This window comes from Canis lupus, chromosome 20 (assembly GCF_011100685.1).
Source record: "Canis lupus familiaris isolate Mischka breed German Shepherd chromosome 20, alternate assembly UU_Cfam_GSD_1.0, whole genome shotgun sequence".
NCBI lineage: Eukaryota > Metazoa > Chordata > Mammalia > Carnivora > Canidae > Canis > Canis lupus.
In genome coordinates, this window is record NC_049241.1 from 51533622 (window position 1) to 51551713 (window position 18092).

At 52.9% G+C, this 18092-nt stretch overlaps 1 protein-coding gene and 1 long non-coding RNA gene across 4 annotated transcripts in view; one reads left to right on the forward strand and one right to left on the reverse strand.

Moving 5' to 3' along the window:
• Positions 1–14728, forward strand: part of OLFM2 (olfactomedin 2) — a 61591-nt gene extending 46863 nt beyond the window's left edge. For 2 of the 3 annotated variants that reach the window (XM_038567365.1, XM_038567364.1), the window contains exons 2-6: positions 9582–9731; positions 11506–11652; positions 11895–12114; positions 12454–12560; positions 13576–14728. In XM_038567365.1, the coding sequence (XP_038423293.1) occupies positions 9582–9731; positions 11506–11652; positions 11895–12114; positions 12454–12560; positions 13576–14253 (1302 nt within the window). In that variant the 3' untranslated portion in view covers positions 14254–14728. Of the gene's footprint in view, positions 1–6922; positions 7242–9581; positions 9732–11505; positions 11653–11894; positions 12115–12453; positions 12561–13575 lie in introns of those variants that run through there. The other variant, XM_038567366.1, reaches the window with a different exon arrangement.
• LOC119864750 lies at positions 7359–13858 on the reverse strand. Its single transcript, XR_005375139.1, has 3 exons — positions 13156–13858; positions 10565–11662; positions 7359–7588 (listed from the first exon to the last, which is right to left on the reverse strand). It is a non-coding gene; the product is annotated as an uncharacterized LOC119864750 (long non-coding RNA).
• Positions 14729–18092: the final 3364 nt, after the last annotated feature.

Consider the following 18092-nt stretch of genomic DNA (forward strand, 5'->3'; position numbering starts at 1 on the left):
AGAGACACAGGCAGAGGGAGAAGCAGGGAGCCTGATTCGAGACTTGATCCTAGGACCCTGGGATCACGACCTGAGCCAAAGGCAGATGCTCAACCACTGAGCCACCCAGGTTCCCCCAAAGGACAGTTTTGATCTCTTTTTTTACAAATGACAGAGGCCAAGTGATCTGCTTAGGAACTCACAAAAAGATAGCTGCATATCCAGGACTTGAACATTTATTTTGGCTCAACCACATAGGGTTCTTATGAGGATTGGTGAGAAATTAGCTGCAAAGCACCCAGAATAGGGCCTGGTTCACAGGACGTGTGCCATCAATTTGAGCTTTTACTGATGATGATGCTATTATTAATTATTATTATTACTACTACCACTTTCATGATGCTGAAAGACCTCTCTTTGCATGGAACTACCATATCCCATGGTCACAGGACTCTGTGGTGTGTGTGTGTGCATGTCTTGGGGGGAGAGGCACTACTAAAAATCCTAAAATCAATTTAGGGCATTGAAACCAGAGCACCCCACTCTGCTGAGGCCTGAGCAGGTTTCCCCCATGTGAAGAGGAGGGCGAGTGTCGGAGCACAGACAAAAGTCCAGCGACAGAAACGGAACTAAAATAACTGTGGGGTGGAGACAGGCAAGTGAGGAAGCTGAGGATTCAGTCAGGCTCATTCGGGAAGGACGAGTGACTGGCTTTATATGGAAGGCACCTGGAGCCGCGAAAGTTTCCAGGGGGAAGTGACATGTCACAAGCCAGCTCTGGCCTCTCTGGGGAGAATGGATCAGAGGCGAGGCCAAGCTTCCATGGAAAGGAGAAAGACTCTTCTCCCCTGAGCAAGGATCTGAGAGTCTGACAGGCCAGGGTCCAAATCCCAGCTTGGATACTTATCTGCTCTGTGAATTTGAACAACTGACTTCTCTCTGTGCCTCAATTTTTCCATCTGTAAAATGGGGCTAGTGTGGGGCACCTGGGTGGCTCGGTCAGTGAAGCGTCTGCCTTCGGCTCAGGTCACGATCCCAGGGCCTTGGTATTGAGCCCCACATCGAGTTCCCTGCTCAGTGCTTCTCCATCTGCCCCTCACCCCACTCATGCTCTCTCTTTTTTTTTCTCTCTCTCTCAAGTAAATAAATAAAATCATAAAAAAAAGTAGAATGGAGCTAGCGCTAGTACCTACCTCACTGCGTGAGCGGAGGCTACAAGGACTTCACATTTGTAAAGCAGCTTAGAAGAGTGGCTTAGGCTGTTCGGGTTGTATAACACAAGTAGTATAGATGGACGGGCTGAAGCAACCACAGTTATTTCTCACAGTCCTGGAGGCTGGGGAGTCTATCAAAGTGCAGGCGGATTCTGTGTCTGACGAGAGCCAGATTCTGGCTCATAGGCAGCGTCCTCTCCCTGTGTCATCATGTGGCGGGAGGGACGAGGGAGCCCTCTCGGGTCTCTAATCAGGGCACCACCTTCAAACACCATCACATGGCCGGTTGGGCTTCAACATATGGGTTTTGGGAAGACAGAAGCATTCAGTCCATAGCAAAGGGCAAACTCTACAAGTTGTTAAATAAAATATGAAGCCTCCGTGGGCGTGCGTGGTGCCTCCTCCCCTCCATCCATTCTGTGAATTTAAATCCCAGCTCTCTGCCAGCAGCACCCAAATGCACATCTCAGGCCAGACTCTTGATTTCTATTCTTCCCCACTCTGCCCACCCACCCCCACTCCATCTTCCCCTTCCCCCGCCTTCAGCCTTCTCCAGCTGAGTAAAAGCACCCCCACCCACCCACCCTATTCCTCATCTCTCCCCTTTCCTTCCACCAATGTCTGGCCCCAGGCAAATCCTGTGAGCTCTGACTAGTCTGTCCCAATTACACCTACCCTGGGGGAGGACCTCATCATGGCTCACCTGGACAGCTGTGCAGTGAGCAGCAAGTTCAAAGGCCCTGGGGTGATAAAGAGCTCATGAGTCACTGAGGATCTGATAGGAGGCCCGGGAGACTTAGCAGGCTTGGGAGAGAGTTTATTTCCTCCCAGAAAGATCTCTTTAAATAGGGTGTTCCTGAGTGTTAGGGGTGGGGGTGGTGGGGACTTGCACTTTCTCAAGACAAGTTTGTCTAATGATTGGAATGACCCTTGTATGAAAATTTATAGCCTTGATGCAAACCCTTGCCCATAAACCCTACTTTTAGAGCTGTCTGCAGAGATTCGTGATGGTTCCAACACAGTATGGGCCACACTTGGAGGGAATGGACTGAGTTTGTAAATATTTGTACAAGGCAAGCCTTCTCCACACCTTTCTTGGACTTGAGTGGTGGAGGTCAGTGGAACTGAGAGACCTGTGTCTCTGCCTGCATTTCCCAAGAAAGTCTGTGTCATCGATTATTGGTCCATATTGGCATTGTGATGGCAGAGACTAAGATATCCTGAGACGTAAGTATTGGCTTTGACTGGGGGTCAAGGATGCTGGGGATCTTCTGTCAAGGCTTGGGCTGCTCCAGAGCGTAAAAGGTTGTGTTGTGCTGCCAGTCTGCATAGCCGCTTGGGGCAAAATGGGAGGGAATGAATGAATGAATGAATGGGCTCACAGTTGCCCCCAGCAACAGGCTCTCACAGGCAAAGCCCCAGCTCCTTAGGCTGCAGAGGCCCCGTCCTCCGTCTTGACATCGGTGAGCTGATGTTGTCTTTAAGACCTGTCAAGTTTATCACTCAGGGGGCATTTGCCCAATATCTCGAAGTCTGACAGGAGCAGCCTGCTATTATCTCAAGCCCTCCAGAGGGACACGGCCCCTGTCACGGCTCAGATGTGGCAGACAGGCATGTCCCTGATTATTCATCATGGCCCTTCTGCCATCCTGGCAGTCAGGGAGAAGCCATGGCCACTTCTCAGTTTGCTGGGTGCCTGTCTCCAGCCTGATATGACACAATCCCTGATCCTCCTTAGGACGACAGAAGTTAGTTCGGTGGCAGAAGGGGAAACGCATGGTGGATCTCTGTCCCATTGGCCATCCACTGTCTAGTCATTCAACAAACATTCAGCATGCCAGGCCCAGGGGATGTGGTTGATGAGCAGACAGACCTCCCCACCCCCATATGGGGGCAGAGGCAGGCTTTGAGCCACTAGTCACACCCGTGAGGTCCTAGTGGCTATTGTGATCAGCCCCTGAAGGAGTGCTGGGAAGGCATGACATGGAGGTGTGGACTGTGGAGCCAGATGCCCTGTGTTCAAAGCCCCAAGACCATATTAGAGACTGTGAAGCTCTCGGAAAGACACTTGAATCCTCTGCCCTAGTTTCTTCTCTTATCAAAGGCCCAAATGACAGCGCCTGCCAATCATCTACTTACAAAGTGCTTAGAACAATGCTTGACATAGAGGAAGAAATGGAAGTATCAGGGAAGGCCTTGGGAGGTGGGTAACAAGGGGGCATCGAGGCTACTTTTGGAAGAGACATCTGCACGAGAGCCCCAGGAATGGGGAGAGTTAGCCTGGCCATGAGATGGGGCAGGAGTGTTGATGGCAGAGGGTCCAGCCTGTGCAAAGGCCCAGAGGTGGTCAAAGCAAGGTGTTCCAGGAAGACCAGAGGATGGACCAGAGACAATGGCTAGCGGTGAAGACTTGTTGATTGCCAGCCAAGATGAGACAGGACTCCTCCCTGGCAAATTGTATTCAGGAGATATTCTGGGACAGGAAGCCCACTGAGCCACATGGGGATGAGGATGGAGCGAGCCTCTCTGCCCATCTTCTGCAGGGCTCACTCCTCTCCAACATGGGCCTTTGGGGACTGTCCATCATCCGTGGCCTCAGCCGCAGCTCCACCAGATTCTCATCGGTTCTTCCAGATTGTCTCAGTTCAAGACCTGCATCAAGCTCAGACCATTTTGACTTCAGAAAGTTAGGGAATTTGCTTTAGAGTCATTAAGGTAGTAGTAGTAGTAGTAGTAGTAGTAGTAATAATAATAATAATAATAGCAGCAAACACATAGTCCTACATGATGATGACTGTTGTAGATGCTCGCCCATAGAGAGCATTAACTCATTCGAGTTTCCCAGCTGCCCTGTGAGGTAGGTACCATGATCCTGTCCATTTTCCAGATGAGGGAGTGGAGATGAAGTGACTTGCCTGGATCAGACAACAAGCAAGTGGCCAAGGCAGGACAAAAACCCAGGCCGCCTGACCCCCAGACTCTGCTCCTAACACCTGCCTCTAGTCTACCATCTAAGTAGGGGTAATAAACATCCAAAGGGAATGAGTTGTTTCTGTCATAAGGGATTTTTTTTTTAAGATTTTATTTATTTGAGAGAGAGAGAGAGCATGCATGCAGAAGCAGGATGGAGGGGCAGAGGGAGAAGGAATAGCAGACTCCCTGCTGACTCAGGGCTCCATCCCAGGACTCCAGGATCATGACCTGAGCCAAAGGCAGACGCTTAACTGACTGAGCCACCCAGGTGCCCCTGTCATAAGTTTTTTAAATTGAAAAAAAAAATACAATGTTATATTAGCTTCAGGTGTACAACACAGTGATTTGATAACTCTATACCTTGTGCAGTGCTCACGATGAGAAGTGTAGTCACCATCTGTCCCCGTACGACGCTGTTACAATAGATCGAGCACATTCCCTATGGCGTGCTTTTCATCCCCGTGACTTATTTATTTTGTAACTGGAAGTTTGTGGCTCTGAATCCCCTTCACCTGTTTTGCCCACACCTTTCTTCTCCCCCCTGCCCCCAGTGTAAGGAATGTTGTCGGGAAAGATGCTGGTGACATCAGAGGGACTCCTTTTTGGGAGGATCGTGGGAGAGATCCTTGCCTGTTCTTGGTACCGAAAATAGTTAAGCTTGCTCCTGAGCATCTGCTGTGCTTTTGTTTCAGGACACTGGGAACCGCATAAATGACCAGCTTTTCCTTTTTGAGTTGGCTGCTAAGGAACTTGGAGCCAAATTTATGGCCTGACCATATGCTGGTTGCTCGGGTTTTAAAGGGATGAGTTTTTTTCTTAGCCTAATTTCTGGCTCTGTCTATGTCCCTACTTTTCCTTTCCTTGTCTCCCTTGCAAAAAAAAGAAAAAAATTAAAGGCTTGAAAAAAAATCTTTTCAGGACCAATACATGTTCATGTAGGAAACTTAGAAGATAAAACCAATCTGAAGAGGACAAGAAGAATCCCCGCTAAACTCCAGTTTTCATGACTGCATACTATTCCCTCCTGTGTATGAGCCTTACGTTTTTGTTGATTTTTTTTTTTTTTTTGAGCCTTAAGTTTTGAAATCAAGCCCTCCCCTGCCACTGTCAAACAACTGGAGGGAGAAAATTTGAGGGGTCCAATTGGAAACAGTGCTTTAATGAGCATCTTCGTAGCCATCGTGTGCTTGTCCACACAAGCTAAATTCTTCCACTGGGGTTGGCTGGGTTAAATGCAAATGCAGAAACCTGGATTGGCAGACTGCCCTCCCAAAACATCGAATTCCTACTCCCCTGTCTCACTGGAGCTACCGTGTGGTAGTTTACATATCCTTGTAAACCGCTCGGAGTCCTCTGCAACAAGGCAGGGTACAAATAAATATATAAGCCCCAAGCTACTTGTGCCTCTTGATTCAATTACCCGGCCTCAAATGCAATAATATCCTTGTCTTATTAAGAGACAGCCGCTTGCTCTCTCTCTGTTGGCTCACCTCCCTGATAGCCAGCGTTCCACGGATGGCTGGCCCGGGATCCTGTGGCAGTCCCTCCTCCCCGGGAAGAAGAACCAGGAATTGTTTTTGAACCAAGATGTGGGTGGCAGGGCTGTAGGCTGAGATGATGATCCTGGGAGTGACAGCAAGAAAAATTTTTCCTGCGTGTCAGTCCTGGACCTGTTATGGGGACTGCTTGCTTAATTGGGGCAGCATCCTCAACGAAAGTATTTGGAAAAAAAAAAAAAATTTCCCAGCCAGAAAAGACGATTTGAGAAACAGCTACTTGAGCACATAGCTTACCCGCTTAGAGCCCATTAGCAGGAATATTAAGCTCAGAACCAGCGAGCAGCTCAGCCAAGAGAGCAGCTGGCTTCTCCGGTACATTTGCCACATCTGAGGTGAGGACCGTCCACCTGATTGGAGGCTTCTGTACCTAGACAGTTCCTGGGCTCTCACACCTGCTGTTACAAGCATTTTCCTTGGGATAGGCCAATGCTCTATGCCTGGGACTCTGACCTCCCAAGAGTTCATGACCGAGGTTCCAAGCTAAACCCGGTCTGAAAGAGCTGGCATTGGCACCCTCAAACAGTGAGCCTTCCAGGATGTTCCAGTGGTTCCCGGGGACGCAAACTTGACTGCGTATTTGAACCTGAACCTGCCAGGCGAAACTCTGGATCCCTGCTGTGCTGAGAGTTGGCAGCCAAGCCCCAGGCATTTAATTACACTGCTGCAGAGAACACTTCAGCGAGGTGCGTCCAACGCAGACAATTATTTTAGGAAAGCCGTGGAGGCCTTCTCTCCTTGCCACTTAAATCTTGCTTCTCTTTTACAATTCAATATTTCGTATGTTGAAAGAAAATGGCTTGTTTGCTTCAGAGGACACACTAGGAATTGTAGAAAGGAGATGTTAATTATGTTGAACCGGGCTGCATTGTCTCTGCACAAATGAGACTCTTCGGGGAGTATGGGGCGGGGGATTCTGTCCAAGTTGCTTGGGGATCAGAGCCAGGGGAACACGGATGGGGGTGCTTAGGCTCAAGTTCTCTCTTTTGTTGTGTTTTAAAGAACCAGATTTGTCATGAAAGGAGACACAGGTAGTTTCACATTCTCCTGGAACCAAGGCGGAAGGCGTTCTTGGGCCACCCTTCTTGCCTTAGGTCGGACTCCCTCAGAAGCAGAGCTGGTGGGGAGTGGTTGAGTGCAAGTATTCGCCGGGGAGGTGATGCCACCAGGAACCAGTAGGGGAAGTGAAGGACTCCATGCGGGCGGAGTACAGGTGCCAGTGGGCTCCCCTGGAAAGCTGCATGTGGCACCCCCCGCAGAGCTCTCCTACTGGAGGGTTGAGAGGGCTACCGAGACCTGCACCTCGCACCTCGCACGAACTCCTGTGTGGTGCTGTGGAGGACTGCAAGGGGTGGGGGACTTCTGCTGCCTGCCCCGTGCGAAGGCAGGGGGGGCTTTGATGGCCAGAGGAAGCCTTTGGCAAAGGGGGGACCCCCAGATGCTTCTGCAGTGAAGTCCTGGGGAGGCCTGAGTGTTGGCTCTACCTGAATCATACCTGCGTGCACGAAAGGCCGGGAAGGTGAGTGACTCCACTGCTCCGCGGAGGAGACGTGGACTGGTGTAAAGGGGGATCCCCCAACTCCAAAAGGGTGTACATAAGGCACAAAGACTAATTACAATCATTTCAGATGGCGTTTATGAATGGTTGTGTTGTCTTATAAATCAGTGGAGGAGTCAAGCTCATCTGTACAATTATATCACTTGCTCACATTACAATAAGCTTTAAAAAAAAAAAAGACTTTATTGAGTGGGAGAGGAAAAAGGTGGGCTAATCGCTGGCATCTCCAGGATTGCTCGTAACTCACAGCCTGGCTTATCTCTGCTACGGCTCATGGGAACAGCTTCTGTGGGGCGATCAGTTAACAGCTGTCCAAATGAACAATTATTGTGGGGCTTTGTTACTCTGTAAAACACTTGGGTTTTATCAGTTTCTTCCAGGTATGTAGGAACGCATCCTGGTTAGGACCAGAATCTTCCGTTTCCCACCTCTACCGCCACCACCCATCCCTGTTCACCTTATCTGCCCCCTCCCCCCCTTTTCTACCCTTGCTCCCCAGTCTGTCCCTCCCCTCTGACAGCCACCAGGGGGTGCCTGTGAGCACTTGGGTCTGGTGACCTCCACCGTTCCCCATCCTCTGTGGCTCCCACTTCACCCAGGAAAAACTAAAGTCTTCCCTACAGCCCACAGGTCTTGAACATGCTGTGCTGCCCCCTCCCTGCCCTCATTTCCCCCCAACCCCTTGTCACCATTCTCACTCTGTTCCAGCCATGCCAGCCTTATCCATGTTTCCCGAACAAACTGGGCATGCTACTGCCTCAGGGCCTTTGCACCTGCTTTTATCTCTGCCTGGAACATCCTTCCCCAGATATCTGCATGGCTAATCCTTCACCCCTTTCAGGTCTTGACTCAAATGACACATTCATGGAGGCCTTCCCAGGCCACCCTAAAATTGCAACCCCGAACAACAGCAACACCCACCCCCCCCCCATTATTCCTTCCCTATATACTTCTTTCTATGACACTCATCACCCTTTAGATATCTGGCATTTACTTGTCTATCCCTGTCTTTGTCTAACGTAAGCTCCTAGAAGAGCTTTTGTGTTTTCGCATTGTGTTTACTGCTGTGTTTTCAATATTCAGAATACAGCCTGACACACACTAGGAGCTTACCAAATATTTGCTGAACAAAGGAAATCATCCTTCCCTGATAAAAACAAAGAGATTGGGACTTGTGACAAAGTCCAGTGTGTTCTGCGGAAGCTCAAGGGGGCCTGATCTAGGAGCCCACCGTGTTCCATCCAGTGATTACTCAATGCTTTTTGAGCAATGTTTCTCAAATATTTCTAGATATTGATTGGTTTTGTGCTGTCAAGCGTCCCCTCCCCTATCCCTTTCTCCTGGCTCACTCGTCCTTCAAGTTCAACATAAGCATCCCTTTGTGGGGTACCTCCTCTGAAATCCCCAGCCTGAGAAAGATCCCCTGTTACTCCTTGCAATTTCTTTGGAGCATTCACCGAAGTAAACAGTTCTAGAAGTATCAGTGGGGTTACATGCTTGATGTCTCCTCTATCCATGGGCAGCAGCCAGATGTTTTCTTCACTTCTCTCTTCCCAGCCCTATCCCAGACCCTATACCAGGCATAGAAGGGGCACTCACTACATATTTCCTAAGTGTAGAAAGTTTTGGAGTTCCTTGATGCCCATTAGCATTTCAAGGGCTCTGATAAGTCCTGCATCAAAGGGACTTGTTTCATGCTACAATGCACACATTTATTTGATCACTGAGCACGCCTGGAATGATTGCCAGTGTTCCAAGGATCATGGCTTGGGAAACCGCCATGATTGATCCCTGAATTATCTAAGCATCATAAGCTGACATGAAGTTTAATTTAGGAGTCTGCAGTGATGCTTTCTATTCAATGGCCTGGAAGTCTCTGTGAGGATTCGGTCACCCTTTGGCCATTAACTTACTGGGACATATCCAGAGTCCATGTTTCCCAGTGGGCTGGGAAAGCAGAGAGGGAGGTCCCGGTTTGGGGATCGGTACGAGTGGGTCTGTGCCCCGTTGAGGCAGAGCCAGTGTTGTGTGTATGCGAACTTGTGTGAGAGAATGAATTCCTGTCTCGCGGAAGGGTTCGAATCCCTCAATTTTTTGCCATGCTCCTTAACCCGCCCCACACATCATCTGTGAAATGGGTTTTCTTGAGGAGCGCTTGAGATCACATGCATCAGGCATTCGGCACATGGTCCAGCACATTCCAGGGCACCCGTCATTTCCCTGGGTCCCCTTTCTCCCTCAGCATGGGCAGAGTGAATCCCCCATTGGGTTCCTGCTGTCTGACCCCTGACTTCCCCGCAGACCCTCTTCCAAAGCCCGGAGGAAGGCTGGCAGCTGTATACCTCGGCCCAGGCCCCCGACGGGAAATGCATCTGCACGGCTGTGATCCCTGCACAGAGCACCTGCTCCCGCGATGGCCGGAGCCGGGAGCTGCGGCAGCTGATGGAGAAGGTAAGGACCTGCCAGTTTCCCCGGGAAGTCCGTGAAAATCTCCCAGTTCCCACCCTGTCTTTGCCCCCGCCCCCCAAGTCATCTGGGGCCAGATCTAGCCAGGTAGACTATTCAGAGCTAGTGGATAACCCAGCTCCCCTCCAAGGGGATATTTTAGCCAACATCTGTTCAATGGGTCTTTGGAGAAGCTGAGCGCTGTGTAGGGACGGGGGAGGCAGCATCTGAGTCTCCTGTGTGTGATCTCTGGCCCCAACCGTGCACATCCCACTCAGCTCTTTAACTCGCCAGACTCACCTGCTGAGAAAAATGTCCCGTGTCCCTTGGAGAGGGGTCTCACCTTCCAACCCCAGACACATACAAGATTCCATCCCCTTCTGATTATGGTTGATATGAAACAGTCCCCATTCAGAACATCCCTGAGGATGTTCTGATGCCCTTTATAGACTGATTGCTGTCCCTTGACACTATCCAGCTGAACTGCTCATTAGCTCCGATGTCAGTGTTGAAAGGGACCAGCTACCTCCCATCATCATCCCATAGAGGAGGAAGCTGAGGAAATGGTAGAGAACAGAAGAGATCCTAGTCAGCACCGGGGTCTCCCACCCACCCACGAACTCTGCAGGATCCTGCCCCGCCCACCAGAACTGCTTTGCCCACCAGTTTGGCACATCCACGTGGTGTCCCCTGATTGCTTTGTGGCATCCAGGATGGGTATTGGGCTGTTGAGTTTCTGAGAACTTCCATGTGTCATGTGAACAGGGTGCAGGAAAACCTGTGTGTTTCTGCAAGCACCTAGTGTTGTCTCTGAGTTTACCTTGACGGGTAGAGCTCACCTTTGTCAAGTGAAATTCACCTGAGGCAGGTGGAGGTGGGAGCCAGGGGGTCCTCGTTCTGGGTTAGGAGAGGCTAGGGCGACGGAATTCAGTTCATTCATGTAGCTGAGAAGTACTCCCTGGGCATCTAGTTTAGGTCAGTGCTGGGCACTGGTGATTTCGCTGTGGATGAGCCTGACACTGGGTCTTTCTTGACCATGACGATCCCCCCTGAAGGAGGCAGATGAGTAAGAATGTTCTGGGCAGTAGTTGTAGCTAGGAAGAAAATAACCACGTGAGGGAGACAGGATGAAGAGTTACTGGAGGCAGGGTGGTCAGAGGAGGCCACTCTGAGCAGGTGACACTGGGGTTGAGGCCTGAAGGATGCAAGGAGCCAGCATGGCAAGACAAAGAGAACAATGCTCCCTGTAGAGGAATCGGCAGGTGGAATGGCCCCGGGAACAGTGCTCCCTGTAGAGGAATCGGCAAGTGGAATGGGCCTGGGAACAGTGCTCCTGGGAAAGGGATTGGCAGGTGGGAGGGCCCCCAGGAGGAAAGGAGCTTTGAGTCTGTGCAGGGAAAGGGGGCTGGTGGTCCCAGTGGATGAGCATGGAGGCAAGGCAGGTGAGGAGGCAAGACCGACCAGCAGGGCTGCAGGGGAAGGTGATCCAGTCTTCCTTTTGAAAAGCTCTCTCTGGCTGCTGTGTGAAGGATGGACTGTGGGGGGCGAGGGTGTAAGCGCGGAGACCAGGGAGGAAGGGGAGAGAGAGGGGAGAGGTGGTAGTGGCCACACCAGGCCGGAGCAGACGGATGGCCTGGGCATGTCATCAGGAGGTTGCTGGTCAGATCAGGGGAGCAGGTTGGTGGGGTGTTGGCCTCTGGCTTCACCAGCCTGGTCTGTGGCATCTCAGGGGCTGGGGAGGGCAGGGGTCTGGCTCTCCCTAACCCTCCTGAGCTCCTAGGTCCAGAATGTCTCCCAGTCCATGGAGGTCCTTGAGTTGCGGACGTACCGTGACCTCCAGTACGTGCGCAGCATGGAGACACTCATGCGAAGCCTGGACGCACGACTCCGGGCGGCTGATGGGTCCCTCTCAGCAAAGAGCTTCCAGGTGGGTCGTTCTGGGTCAGGTCAGGGGCCAAGGGAAGAACTGGGATCAGCGACCGTTAGTTCTGAGAGTGGGGTCGTGGTGTCTGGGAAGGACCAAGGGGAGGCTGGGATCCAGGGTCGAGTGTGGACCAAATGTCAAGGGCCAGGTATGCATCAAAGATGAGGGGTGGGTCAAAGGTTAGGGCCAGGCCTGGGTCAGAGGTCAGGGGTTAGGATCAGTGAGAGTTCCATCTCGGTGGGCAGGAACTGAAGGACAGGATGTCGGAGCTGTTGCCCTTGAGCTCAGTCCTGGAGCAGTACAAGGCGGACGCGCGCACCATCGTGCGCCTGCGGGAGGAGGTGAGGAATCTCTCCAGCAGCCTTGCAGCCATCCAGGAGGAGATGGGCGCCTACGGGTACGAGGACCTGCAGCAGCGGGTGATGGCCCTGGAGGCCCGGCTCCATGCCTGCGCCCAGAAGCTGGGTATGCTTTGACCCTTGACTTTGACCCCCGACCTCCACGCCCAACCCTAATACCACCGCTATGCCCAGAAGCTGCACATGGCTTTGACCTCTAACGTCTAAACTTTGACCTTTGACTTAATACCCCAGGCCTAAAATAGACCCCCAAACTGGAAATGGCCCCAACCCTTGACTCCCGGCCCCCTTACCTTCAACCTAACTCCATCTTGGGACCAGATTTCTGGATCCTCCCTCACGCCTGGTCCCAGCTCTTCCCAGTTTGATCATACCATCATCCTTGCCTGTCTCCCTCGGGCTCTTCCCATCCTCCGTCCTTATCTACCCTGTTCCTGCCTCCCAGGCTGCGGGAAGCTGACTGGGGTCAGTAACCCCATCACCATTCGGGCCATGGGGTCCCGCTTTGGCTCCTGGATGACCGACACGATGGCCCCCAGTGCGGATAGCCGGGTGAGTGATCATGTCCACCCCAGGAGTCAGGCAGCCTGTGGCTGCCCACGTGCCCAGCAATTCCACACTAATGCTTCTCTTATAGCCTGAAGTGTCCCAGGATCCCCAGACCCCTTGGCCCTCCCCTCGACTGTCTAGTAACCACCAGGTGATCAAGGACCTTCCAGCCCTGAGAATCACCATGTCAGTTGTTGACCTTTGGACTTCCAGTGGCCTTTATGGTCACGACTGCCCATCACCTCAGACCCACAGGAACCAGCCACTAACTGCCCAGTGACTATCCTACTGGCTGATATTGGTCACTGGGTGGCCCCTGAGTGTCACAGATTAGAGGTAGTAAGTAGCCACTGTCTCAATAGCGTCACAGGCCTCCCACAGATTATAGTGGTTCAACCAAGTGGTTAAGAGCTTGGGTTAGGGAATCAGGCTTGGATTTGCATCCTGCTGCCACCAAATTCTCAGCTAGAAAATCTCGGGCAGTTCCTTAATGTCGCCAGAGTCTCGATCTCCTTATCTTCAAAGTGGTCGTGACAGTGTTGGCATGCAAGCTTCTATGATGCTTAGCCCAATAATCAGCAGGGGTGAGGGAACTCACCCATGCTGACTTGGTGACGGTAGGCGATGATGGCAGAGGAGATGCTGCTGGCAGGCTGGGTCATCTTGTGGCTACAGGGGTGAATTCAAGTGACCTCGTCACCCAAGTGCTGGCCAGTAACCGCTAATCATGCTATCTCCAGTGACTGCTGAATTCCCGGGCCCCGTGAGTCACCAGGGCTGGCGATTTCCCTTGATCCTTAGGTAGCAAGTGTCTGTTTTAAGACCAGTGGTGTTCCCCGACCAAACGATCCCATTCCTGGGACTATGACCGGTCCTGAACGGTCACCGGACATCCCATGACTGACTAACGGCCACTTAGCGACCGCGGACCCCTAACAGCCACGGGTGACTCTTGCGTGGTTGCTGGGGCCCTTGGGTGGCCGGCGGCGGCTCCGCAGCGACAGCAGCTCTCTCGTAGGTCTGGTACATGGATGGCTATTACAAGGGCCGGCGGGTCCTGGAGTTCCGCACTCTGGGAGACTTCATCAAAGGCCAGAACTTTATCCAGCACCTGCTGCCCCAGCCGTGGGCGGGCACAGGCCACGTGGTGTACAACGGCTCCCTGTTCTACAACAAGTATCAGAGCAACGTGGTGGTCAAGTACCACTTCCGCTCACGCTCCGTGCTGGTGCAGAGGAGCCTCCCGGGGGCCGGCTACAACAACACCTTCCCCTACTCCTGGGGCGGCTTCTCGGACATGGACTTCATGGTGGACGAGAGTGGGCTCTGGGCCGTGTACACCACCAACCAGAACGCGGGCAACATCGTGGTCAGCCGGCTGGACCCGCACACGCTCGAGGTCGTGCGGTCCTGGGACACCGGCTACCCCAAGCGCAGCGCCGGCGAGGCCTTCATGATCTGCGGCGTGCTCTACGTGACCAACTCCCACCTGGCCGGGGCCAAGGTCTACTTCGCCTACTTCACCAACACGTCCAGTTACGAGTACACAGACGTGCCCTTCCACAACCAGTACTCCCACATCTCCATGCTGGATTACAACCCCCGAGAGCGGGCCCTCTACACTTGGAACAACGGCCACCAGGTGCTGTACAACGTCACCCTCTTTCACGTCATCAGCACCGCCGGGGACCCCTAAGGGTGCCCTGCAAGGCCCAGGGCCGGCGCCCTTCTGCTCCACCCACGTCCCTTTCTCTCTCTCCGGGGCCCTCTCTTCTCCCCTCTCCTGTACGTTGTTTTCTCTCCCCTCCTTTCCGCCGGGCTCTCCTTCTCTGCCTCTGTATTTCTCATTAGTGCGTTCTCTGTGTGTCTTTTCTCCTTTGTTGGGTCTCTGGTTTTGATACTTCACTCTTTCTGCCTTTTTATTGCTGACCCTCTTGTCTCTCTCTTTTCATGGATCAGACTCTCCGGTCCTTTCCCTGAGGCCTCTGTCTCTCTCTTCCCTCCTCCACCTCCCTTCTCGCTTCCCACCCAGCCCCTAGCCCCTCTCTCCAAGCCTCCTTCCCTCCCTTCAAGGAGTTGAGTGCATGGATCGGTTTCTTTCTTTCTTTTTTTTTTTTATTTACACTCTTTCTTTCCAGGTTGCTGGAATAAACAGGACCTTTGACATTTGAGGCTTTGGTTGCTCTGTGTGTCTCAGGGGGGCAGAGGAGGCAAGGTGGAGGCTACGTGTGAGCCTGGAGACCCATCCCAGCTGGGCCCCCTTTGACCCAGGCAGACAAGCCCAGCCTGAGGGCCTGGTGGGCAAGCCCTCTGGGAAGACAGGCGAGGGGACCCACTCCAAAGTTGTTTTGTTTGAAAACAATCTGTCTAAAGGCAATTTGATCCAAACAACCGAGAATTCTCTCACAACGATGACGACCAGGCCTCGAATGAATATTCCCCATCACTGGTTTTTCACTCGTTGATCACACCGGTGCATCACTGAGCCATCTGGCAACTTTTTAAATTTTTTTTTTTTAAACAATTTGGCTGCTTTTAAGAATCTGGGTATGAGAGAGTAGGACATGGCATTTTTCCCTTTTCTTTTTGCTTTGTAATTTCAAAATACTTTTAGATGAGTCACACCTGTTCTGAGTTCACTACTAAAAAGGTAGAAACGACCTGAAGGTGTGCTGGGTGGCTTCAGCTGAACACACCCACACCCCACACCTGGAGCCCCTTCACCTGGAATGGGCTTGGGTAGAGACCAGAGCTCCTGGAGGAGGAAGGAGAAGCAAAGCTAGGGAGCATGGGAGGCAGGAAGGCATGTGGGAGAGCCAGAAGAGATCGAAGAAGCAGAGGCCAGTTCCCTAGGAGCCTCAATGATGTGGCTATGGTGGGGAGTGGGGGGCAGAGAAGAGGAACAGGGGAGGGCTTTATTTTAGCCAGATCCCTGGTGGCCAAGGTGAGACAGACTGCAGGAGTGAGGAGAGTCATCCCTGGGGCCAGTGGTTGGCAACAAGGGGAGTGCGGACTCCCACCTGCACGTTCGCTCCACCACATGGACCCCACTGAATCTGGAGAGGGATCTTGCGTAAAGAGCCCCACAGGCCTGGATCCCACCCCACTGAGACCATGTAGTTAGCAAGACCTGCTCTTCTGGGAGCTACCCTCCCCCGCCCATCTCTAATTAATGGCCTCTCTGATTAAATCATCTCCGGGAACTCGGGACACTGGGGCCATACTGCAAATGAAACCAATGAATAATAAATGGGACTGCCTAATGCACTCATTTAAAACCAATTTTTAAAGAAATTTTCAAGAAAAGCAATTAATTTCCATTTAAATTAACAAGTTTGACATTGAAAAAGAACCGATTCCGGGATAGGCCCATGAAGGCACTTTGTACCTAGTTTAAAAAAAAAAAAAAAAGAAACGAAGAATGGGCACCTGGGTGGCTCAGTGGTTGAGCGTCTGCCTGTGGCTCAGGTCAGGATTCCAGGGTCCTGGGATCCAGTCCTGCATCAGGCTCCCTGAAGGGAGCCTGCTTCTCCTTCAGCCTATCTGTCTGTCTGTCTCAGGAATTAAAAGAAAGAAAGAAGAAAAAAAACAGGGACAGGGTTGGGACACTTAGGACCTCTGTACCCCAGCCCTTCTATATGTATTTATTTGCAGACAAATCTCCCCCAGTGAGCACAGTGGGGGTGGGCAGTTCATTGGTCTCTCCTACCCCCAGTGGAAGGTTGGGGACCGAGGGCTGCCAAGTTCCAGTCTTTGTCCAAAACACACACAGACCTGGAGACCCGCACAGAACACAGGGCTGGGTGTGGGTGTGCCTGTCACATCTGCACACCAGTCCTCCTACAGATGCCCAGAGCGCTTGGCATCACACCGCCCGCCCCCTCTCTCACACAGAGGCAAGCCCAGAGCTCCTTACAGGTTTGCATTTGTGGCTTTTGTCTCAACCAAAGATTGGCAGGAGGAACAGCCCCCCCTTCCTCCGGGATTCCTGTGTGCCTCGGGCTGCCTGCTGCCACCTCTGACATCCCCCCTTGTGGACGGTGCGCCTGGTGACACCGGGGTAGCTTTGCAGCCCATCCTATCTGTGGCAGAGCCTGCGGTACCCCAAGTTGAAGTTGAGGGGACCCAGTCCAGCCCTGCCGCATGGCCACAGGCCTGAGCTGGTGCGTGTGGCAGAGGAGTGGAACCCCCCTCCCCCCTCCCTGCAGCCCTGGCGCCAGGGCATTCTGGGCTGGGAAATGTGAGGCCAAAAGGACAGGAGGGAAGACTGCACCGCTGTCACCGTCCAGAAGGTCTGGGATTTATGACCCCGCCTCCAGGCAAGAGGCAGCGGGTGGGAATGCGGAGCAGGTGAGGGAAGCCACAGCTACTTAACCATGAATCACCCCGACGCTGAGTGGCCTCCGAGGCATGTTTATCTAACAGCGACATTCTTTTGTGTTTGGGTTCTGGCCGCTGCACAGCTAGATGAAGGGGGTGGCCACACCCAGTCAGGGGGACTCCTCGTGTCACATAGGACACAAACCGAGGGATAACCAGAGTCCCACAGCTGCCCGTGCACGCACACACACACACACGCACACACGCACAGATTCCCACAGTGACAGAGAACGCTACAAAGACCATCTCCCTGCCAACCCCACACAGGAAAACATACACCACGCCCCAGCAGCGTCTCAGCCCCGTGCACCCTCTTCATTTCTGCTCCTTCCCAGAGGCTCGAGTCAGGAAGGGTGTGATCGCTCCCCCGTCACACAGAATTGTTGGTGCAAACGGGGGTGCTGCCGCCTGCCTGCTGGCCCCCACAGGTGACGGGAGATTCTGTGGAGAGGAAGCCCATTAAACCTTCCTAATGACAAACACTCTGGCAGGCAGCAGGCAGAGAGCGATCGCTCCAGAAACCAGCCAGATGGGAGCTGGCCCAGGTGACCGTTTATGAGATACAGCCGTAGGGGCCTCCCTTGGGGTGGGGCTGGTTTCCATTGAACGAGGGGGGTAGAGTGGGCTAAACTGATAAGCCCCGTGACTGAACTGCGCCCCCAGCCCAGGCCCTGGCACAGGGGAGGCCCTGAGGAGGGGACAGAAAGCAGGAGGGCCACACCCACAGGCCACCTGGGAGATGCCTCTACTCTCTCTGCCCACAGGGACCCGCTCTGCTCCAAGAGGGCCCTTTCCCCACGGACCCTTCCCCAGAAGGTTGGGCAGGATCCCCACTCTCAGAGGTGCCTGGTGGTAGCACCCCTCTTCCTGGCTGGTCCCGTGTTGCTAAGGTAACAGCATCGGAGGAGGCAGGACCCAGGAACATCGTGCCAGAAGCATTTGTAATAACAGGAAAGCAGGCATCGGGGTGCTGGGTCTAATGTGTTCTACTTGGGAGTGGCCTGTGTATGGAGGGCATGGGGTGATAGGTGCAGAGGGCACTCAGGGCAGGGGGGCTTCGGTCTGGCTCTCCAAGGATCCCCTGAAGATCCCCAGCTCCACCCTGACCTGCTGAATCCAGAGATGTGAGGTCAGGGCACTGCCCTTGCATTCTCG